Genomic DNA, 9,476 nt, shown 5'->3' with positions numbered 1-9,476 from the left:
ACACTCACCTTGATCAGATCCGATATTTCTTAATTGATTATCCATGATCCTGATTTAACCATAATTTAGATTAGATCATTGTGATCACATCAATCGAGATGTTGGACTATGGCATCTGATTAATTTGGATTGTACCTTATGAATTCTCTCTCCTTTAATTTTCTCTCTCTATATGATTTTATGAAACTAATGAAGAAACCTCGGTCCTATCACTTCGAATCCGATTTGATCTGATAGTCAAACTTTGGATCATTTATGTCCTAATTTAATTTTGATCAGATAAAATTAGATGATTGGATCAATCTGGACAATAGGATACAGGTGTCCATCAATTTTATTTTTCTTAATTGTTCCATTCCTTTCTAATTATTGAAATTGATCCTGTATAGGATTGTTGATGTTTGATCATGGGATATCGCGATATGATCTATGAACATAATTTTTGAAAGAAAATTATAGAATTATATGGATCATTAGAATGCGTTCGAAGTAAGTAATGTTTCACTTTTGCTAGATTTATCGATAAATTATAATATATTTTTCTGACATGATTTGAGAAATGATGCATGAATTGGATGAATGATATTTTATTATAAAAATATCTTATTTAAAATATTATGATGAAATATGATTGAACATATTGATTTCATGATGCATTATATTGATTGATTTTGATACTGCATGATTATATGTTTTCTTATTGAATTAGAATAAAAAATATGATTTATAAAGAATTCTGATATAAGAACAATATGAATTGACAACCTGACTATGTAAAGGACCCCGCCAATGGGGACATATACATTGGCAAATGATTTGTCCTAAGGATTTATATCGCCAGCGAGACCAGCGACAAACCGTCAGAGACCAGCGATTCCGAAAGACTTTGCTGCCAGATGATTCACAGCTCACCGCAAGAAGATACGTGATATTATGATCTTGTCATAGAAAAAATATGGTCATAGCTCATGGTTGATAAAAAAAATTTAAGAATGAAAGAAATTAAAATATCGAAAGAAACTCAAATTTTTGAAAAAAGAAATGAATTTGGCATAAACTATATTGCATAATTGAAATTGATTTCGAATTGATAAACTCTATATGCTTATTTTCTATAAATAATTATTTATTTAAATATTTGATGAAATCTGTTGAAAGTGATCATTGCTTACTGAGCTGTCTAGCTTATTACCTCATATTTTACTGTTTTTACAGATGTTGAGAAATTAAGATGATACAAGATATGAATGGAAGAGTGATTAAAAGCAGAATCTCCATACTTTTATTTTAAGTTGAAAGTCTTATTGAATTTGATGTAAGGCTTATAGAACTTTGTTGACTTTATTGAGATATTAAAGTTGAAATTTGGACTATTATATTTTTTATTTAAATTATTGATTAATTGTTTCGCTATGAAATATTGATATCATGATAAGATGCCTTGTATGTTTATGGAAAGAGTTTCCTACGAGTATGCGGTGGTTACCATGATTTTCGATTTACAATCTCGGATTGGGAGCGTGACAACTTTTGATGATCATTTTCATCTTCCAATAACCATCGTGAACATTATTCTGCTGTATTATCTTGCTACGAGAATGTGTTGCTAAGATTTTAATTACACTGTCGCCAACTATAGCGGCTTTCACTGTTGATCGTCGTCTATGGAAGGGAGGGCGTAGCTTATTTGATCGGGTCAGACATTGACTTGATTTCAGAAGAACAGTTTTTGCCGTTATAACGGCTATGTTAGCCCTCACAAGGGATATCATTCAATTAATTTGCTGCTGAGACATTTACATTTTCCCTTGCATACTGGAAAATATTAAGATAACAATAAAATTTGATACAGAAAAAAAAATAAGGAGATCAAATAACAGCTATTTCTCCTATTATATAATATTTGTTTTAATAAAATAAATGCTAAATAAGAATCATTCAAATCTAGCTAGTTGCTGGGAAATATACTGTAACGAAGGCCTCCTGAGCGGTCATACTAATTTTTATTTTGAACCATGTTTGTAATCTGTACCATGATAAAACAAAGCGAAAGGATATAAACAATCACGCACTTGAAGCTTCAATGCATAATTACATACAATAGCAATATCATTCACATGACAGAGATCATTACATATCCGTTATGCAATGCAACTACTACAGCTGACTTGTCACACGGTTACTGAGGAGGCACATGGTAGCCGTTAAAGAGACCAAATACAAGCCAAAGCTCCTGCCACTTGTTATTCAAATGGAGAGAACGGTTCATGAGAACTCTCAAGGGAACCCACCACCATAGCCACCCCCAGCTCCTCCTCCGAACCCACCTCCAGCTCCACCACCAACTCCTCCACCACCACCGAACCCACCACCACCGCCGCCTCCGAACCCTCCACCCCCACCTAGACCAGACCCACCTCCCACCCCACCGCCAGCTCCCGCTCCACCTCCGAAACCTCCACCAGCGCCGCCACCAAATCCACCACCACCACCTCCTCCAAACCCACCTCCACCACCTCCACCAAGCCCACCACCGTGACCTAACCCACCTCCACGACCAAAGCCAGCTCCACCTCCACCACCTACGCCTCCTCCGCCACCAAGCCCACCACCTCCTCCATACCCACCGCCGGCACCGCCACCAAGACCGCCGTGGTGGTGGTACCACTTCTCCTCCTCGAAGGCCTCCTTGCCCACCAGCTTCCTACCGCTAGTGGAGCAAACGAGAGCACCAAGGAACACTAGGAGGAAGAGCTTAGCCATCTTGAACACGGTTAATTTGCGATGGACTTCGGATGTGGATGGTGTTTATATAGGCATTGCATGGGGGGTTGGAGGCCAGTGGCAGTTGGGAAGTCTTAAATTGGGGAGTTATCAGTGGCTTATCTACAACCGCGTGTCTGGTCGCCGGAGAAGTAAATGAGGCCCCAACTACCACTGCCACCGTCGAGACGTACAGCTAAGGCAAGAAGACTTTTGAGCGCAAATGGATGAATTGACTTCATGCTAATCGGCGGAGTTTTTCTCAACTTTGTTGATAAATGGAAAAAGAAAGGCGGGCTTCACCACATTTTCTGATGGCCATGGGCACGTCCTTGTCTTCTGCTCTTTCGAATGCAACGTACAGCTAGAGAGAACTATAGATATGAGTGTGCCTAGCTAATAAATATCATGGATGTTTCTTGGAAATGTCCTCCGTATTTTGGTTGGGTAACGCTATTGGCCCAGCGTTGTTACCACGAATCTTCTATAATCTATAATAACAACCAATATAGAAGCCAGCAAGCTTTATCGTTTTCAATCCACCCACATCCTATTGGGTCCCTTCTCATGTACTGATGCCACGGCAACTTAGAAAAACTACTCAAAAAATTCAGTCAGCTTTCCACCACAATTCATAACTCCTCACTTATGGCACACTCTAGCCAATTCAAAGGGAACGATGAGAATACTATACCTGCTGACTTGACTTTTTGAGAACTATGTTTTGGAGTTATTAAAGCATTTTGGTTTTGTCCCAAAAGAGAAAAAAACATTTTAGTTTGTGATTCTTATCAGCTGACCAGTGGCTCACATTTAATTTTAAGCCAATGGCTTGAGAGTTCCCTTGGGAGAAATGACTACAATCGAGTAAATCTCCACTAAGATCCGGGCCAGGTCTGGATTGTATAATGGAGATCCTGATGATCGGTAGGAGTATCCTGAAAGAAAAGACCACAGCAGGAATGGCAGCAGTACTCTTTGGATTTTAACATCAGCATAGATCAAATGTTGATATGTCAGCACAGGATTCGATAACAAATTCATTTCAGAAACTGTAAACACTAGAAATATCGGCAGGCCAACATGACATTAATTCCTTCTTTGTTTGGGTAACAAGAGTTGGGAAGGAAATGAGCTCCACGATTGTCGACTGAAAAATATTACCCTTCTTGGTCCCTCTGGATACCGCGTCAGGTTGGGGGACTCACTACAGATCACTTTTCACTACACTTTGCCTTCACGAGTGCCGTTTCCACTGCATGGCTGATCATAACAGCTAGAAGACGAAAGGATAGGTGGTAACACTGTTCAAATTTGGAAATCAGTACAGACCTGATATAGGTTGTACAATGCCGGCTTCAACAACAGATAAGTTTCAGAAATATAAAACAAAGTAATCTTGCAGAAAGGGTTGGATAGCTTAGAATTATCAGCACGTATGAGCTGAAGAAAATTAGTTACCCACAGTTTATAGATTCCTGTACATACATATATGTCTATTCAAATATGGTAAACTCTTATTTTATTATTTTTTTTTTTGATGTCAATGAGTTAGGGAAAGCCTAACTCAGAACGATGTATTGATCAGGGATGATCCTACTTGGTAGGGAGCTAGGAGATATTTGTTTCACCGGTCGGACATGACCCAAGAAGAGTCAAGCAGGGAATTGAAAATCAGGAAGGAGTCAAGTCCAGGCTTCCTCTCAGCCAAAATATTCACCTCGGGCGGAAGACTTGGCCTATTTGGTTACCTCGGATCAAATACTATTGGTTACCTCAGTTCGGAGCTAAAATATCTGTGTAGGTTGTCGACCCAAACCTGAGCCAAAGTACCTGGAGCCGAAGTGTTTGCATGCAAGCTGATGTGCGGATCATTGGCTCATGAGCTTCCTCCATTACCTTGGTCACTAGTTTTCTTGTCATGTGCAGATTTGTTCCTTCATGCGTAATGCTTGATACCAAGAGAACCACATCTGAAGTACATTCTGTTATGTTCCATTTTGTCTGTTTCAATGTATGAGTCGGATGTACATCTCTATTACAACTCTGTTTATTCAAAGTAATCCCAATAGGAGATAAGCTTTATCTGTACAAGCCAGGACTCTCGGTTAGGGAGGAGTCTTTGATTTTAAATACCAGAATTATAAAGAAGAAGAAGAGAATGAATGGTAGAAGAGTTTTCATGTGTTTTCTCTTCCATTGTTTGTTTTCCTTGAGCTTGGTTCCATACGGATCAGGCTTTTGGTATCAGAGCACCGATTCTAAGCCGTGTATAGTACACGAGGTCCACATACCAAGCAACTGGCGAATCCCCTTCCATCTTGACAAGACACTACCGACCACTATCGTCGAAGATGAGTACTCAGGAGGAGATCAGTTTAACGAATGATTTTGTCAAATAGATCAAAAGGATGGAAGATCTGATGACAACCATGATGGCTCAAGTAGAAAATATAGAGAAGAACCAACAGCGGCTACCTCCACCAATGGGGCTAGCGGTAGCCATGGAAGATAAGGAGGTGTATGTGACCCCCACAAAAGGGCTTTCACGGAACCATGCAAGTATGTTGAGGAAAGACTTCGACATCAATCCTATATGAGCAAACAAGAAGCCATTGCCATTTAGGGTTGAGACGAAGATTGACATCCCTTCTTTCAATGGTGCAGTGAATGTCGAAAAGCTGGACATCTGGATCGATCAGCTAGAGACCTATTTTACCCTATATGGGTATGATAGTGAAGATCAGGTGGCTTTTGCCTAATTAAAACTAACCAACCACACCTTAGCATGGTGCAATGCATATCTCCATTCCAACGGTGATGCAGAGATTGGGTGGAATGCATTCAAGCATTTTCTACGTCAAGAGTTTTACCCTATGGGGTACTCTCAGAATCGATAGACATGCTGGCACAACTTGAGGCAAGGGCAGAACCAGTCAATGCAGAATTCAACCACTAAGTTTCAACTCCTAGCAGTGTCGTTGGGTATTTTCCTTGATAATGATCACAAAGTATGTTGCAAGGCTACATCGGCAAATTCAGATAGAGCTTTCCCTGTATAAGGTGATGGACATCTCCAGTGCCAATATAATAGCTATGGCCATCATATTGAAGAATAAGCCTATGGGATAGGGAGATGCAGGAGGATATGCAAGGGACCCTCCAAGTTGCACCAAAAGCACAGCAAGAAAAGCGACAAAGGTAACTCTTCCTCCACTTCGGATAAAAGTAACATGTATTACGATCATGTAAAAATATAGGTCACACGAGGGATAAGTACTAGAAGCTTCATCCGGAACTACTGTCGAAGAGGCTAAGGGAGAAAGGTAAGGCCAAGCACATGGTGGCAGCTGTGTTGACAAGTGAAGGCGAACGGCTTGAATCGATCACAAAAGCAGATCTGAGCCTGTCTTTGATGGTCAGGCCAAAGGATATAGGCTTGAGTCTATTGACCGAAGAGGATGTCGTCAAAGAGCTCACTCTCAACATCTAGGTCAAGAACGAGGTCATCGACACCATCATTGACATGGGCAACTAGAAGAATTTGATCTTGGCAAGCCTTGTGCGGAGGCTGTGAAGGAGAAATAGACAGTTTAAAGTATGTATTTTTAAAATTTTTATAGTGAAAGATAATAAATTAAATATTTTAATCTCCTACATATATTTTAGATCAGATCTGAACTACCTTTAAGGATATATGATATAAAATTTTTGCATACAAAAATCTAATATAAATAAAAACTACATCGATCATATCGATACCCTAAATTAGATCAATTGTTAGATCTCATCGATGAGTTCAGAACTCATTATCTTTGCATGGATTGATAATCTCTATTGCTGATAGGTATGGTATGAGATTCTTTCTGATGTCAAGCAGCCGCATAGATGGTTCGGTCTCTACAGATCATCCACTTGAAGCCCTGATCGGATCGTCCTTTTTGGGAGTGCTAGCTCACATCGAAGGCTCTGAATGGTTGATTCAAGCTCTTTTCTTTAGATCATCCGGATACTTCTAAATCAAAAGATAGAGCTACTCGAGGAGATGGTGGTGTGGGAGATAGGAACAAGACTCTCTTGTATTTTTCTCATGCAAAAAAACTAGAGCTGAAAAACCCTAGAACCCACCCCAGACCTCACACCCAAGAGGAAGATCTCTTCCTCTGTTTCTCATGCACAGAACCCCACCCCCTCTCTGTTTCATGCCCCCTCTATCTCAAAAGATTATTTCCACAGTAAAACTTCTCCTTTTTGTTGCACAAAATGAGAAGGATTTTAAAGATGGCATGGAGAGGAAAGGGATAAGGATGAAGTGGTTAAACAAAGTTCAAATTCAAACCAATATGAATTCAAAACTTAACCAATTGATCCTTATCTATTAGGGGCGCAAAAGAGAGGCGAGAAACCTCAGATTGGCATGGAAAAACATCATACAAAAATATTTCTTGTGCAAGGGAAGAGAAGTCGGTGTGTGGAAGAGTTCAACTGGATTTGGACTCCAACATCTCATTCAAGTTCAAACTATTTGAACTCAAAATTAAAACCAACCTCATCCAAAACCAAAAGGGATCAGAAGTTTTATTAAACCTCTTCTAGGCATGAGAAAAAATTCATGCAAAAGCTTTTCTTGCATGAAAAAAAGGTGGGCGCAGAGAATGGAGGTGCAAGAGATGTTCTATTTGAATTTTGAAATCGAATCTTCATCTAATTAGGTTATTAACCCAATCAAATTAGATTAGACCCAATTAGACCATTGAACCTAATCTAATTAGGTAGTAAATTGTTGCCTAGATATGAAGTCCAAGAGGGGAGGGGGGGTGAATTGGATCTTTTTTAAATTTTTGTGATTAGTGCACTCAAGTAATGTGCTATACTTGTTAAGTGAAGTGAATTGATTAGCTATAAAAATAAAATCAATCACAAATGATATGTAAGCAAGTATAAAGCATAAAGAATAAGTAAAGAGATGCAAGCATAATAAACATAAAAAATTTATAGTGGTTCGATACCAACCTTGCACCTACATCCACTTCCCAAGTTTCTACTTGAGAATTCAAATCCACTAAAAAGATTTTTAGATACAAAACGTCAGACAATCCCGACTCTTGCTATTCTAGTAAGAACACTTATTTTTCATATACAAGCCAATCCACAACACTCTGATTTTAGATTCAGATCAACCTATCCAAGTTTTGAAATCCCTCAAAACTCAAAATCCAAAATACAATAGCAAGAAAATAGTATATAGGAATTTCAGCACAACAACTCCTTAAATGAGCATAATAAATATAATAAAAATATAATACTTAAGAAAAAGAAGCCTTTGCTGAATATCCTCAATGGATTGGCACACTTGAATGTAGCTGGAGAGTGGTTGAAGAGCTGATTAAATGCTTCTTTTCTCTCTTTTAGGGATTTTCTGAACTTTCACGAATGTGAGCTTTAAATGCTTGAAACTTATTGATTTCTCCCCTCAAGAGAGTATTTATAATCTTCATTTAAACTTGAGAGTATCTTAGTATCGATTAAGAGCCGTTGAAGAGTGTTTCATGTGTATTACATGCACAAAAAATGGACTAAAAACTAGCCATTACGAGGTTCGCCCAGAATGGATCGTCCCACTGTGATTGGAAAGTCCTATGATCCACCTCATTTGGCCAGTTTGAAAATTGGCTCTTTATTTTGGTCTCAGGATCTCATGGGTCATTCCACTGTGTGCCACAAGCCAAAACAGTACGTGCTAGCTACCCAATGAAAGGGGATGACCTAGATAGATTGTCCTATTTTATTTCAATCTAATTTTTCATACATTTAAGGTCTGAAACTTATCAGAATACTTTCAAATACTCTCAAATAAATTTAAATCAATTTGACACTTTCAAAGAACTTCAAAAACTTCTCTAACTTGCAGAAATTTCAACTTTGGTACACTGGATGGAGCTTCTCAAACTCAATATTTTGGACTACCTGAAATATCACTAAAATATTCTCTAAAGGTAAGAAACTTATTAGTAGTTCTCTCAAGTAATTTGTGATCATCAAAATCAATTCTTGAAGCAACAATTTTTTTCTTTTTGATGATGATAAAATATTTGAGTGTTCATAAAAGAAGATCCATAAAGCTCAAGTGATTGAGTTTGTGAAGCACTTGTAGGAATATGTCAAAGATTAAGCATAGAATATCATGAGATACATATTTTTAGCAAGTTGTAATGTTTTAAATTATTTTGCTGAAAATTATTTATGAAGGTATCAGAGTTTTTCAAAAATTATTTCTAATCAGTAAAAATCTCTCCTTTCTTGTATAAGACTGATGAAAGTAATTATTTTGACCATGTTGAAAAGGATCTCCCCCTTTCTTATATATAAAAAGTGGTCAAGTTGTAAAATTTTTTTTATTGGAGCAAAGATGGTTTATAAAAGAAATTTTTTCTTCTCTTCCTTATTTTTAATATTAGAGTAATATGTATAAAAGGAATCTTTCTTTCTCTTTTTCTTATTTTGATATCAAGGCAAAGTTGAAAACATCAGAGCAAAAACCAAAAGAGAAGGTATTAGAGTATTTTGCAAAATCAAAAATAGATGTATTAGGATATTTTGGTATCAAGATAAAAATAAAAATATCAGAGCGCTCAAGAAAAATGAATGTATCAGAGTATTTTTTAAAAAGTGTCAAAATAGAAATAAGGATAGACATATCAGAGTAAAAGATG

At 37.7% G+C, this 9,476-nt stretch overlaps 1 protein-coding gene across 1 annotated transcript; it reads right to left on the bottom strand.

Moving 5' to 3' along the window:
- Nucleotides 1–1,970: 1,970 nt before the first annotated feature.
- On the bottom strand, nt 1,971–2,772 carry LOC105046845 (uncharacterized). Its single transcript, XM_010925583.3, has one exon. It carries the CDS (start codon nt 2,761–2,763, stop codon nt 2,278–2,280), a length of 486 nt encoding a protein of 161 aa, XP_010923885.1. The 5' UTR covers nt 2,764–2,772; the 3' UTR covers nt 1,971–2,277.
- Between the last annotated feature and the right edge of the window lie 6,704 nt (nt 2,773–9,476).

This window comes from Elaeis guineensis, chromosome 6 (assembly GCF_000442705.2).
Source record: "Elaeis guineensis isolate ETL-2024a chromosome 6, EG11, whole genome shotgun sequence".
Lineage (NCBI taxonomy): Eukaryota > Viridiplantae > Streptophyta > Magnoliopsida > Arecales > Arecaceae > Elaeis > Elaeis guineensis.
The sequence above is the reverse complement of the archived record's forward strand: the minus strand, read 5'-3'. Positions and strand labels throughout refer to the sequence as shown.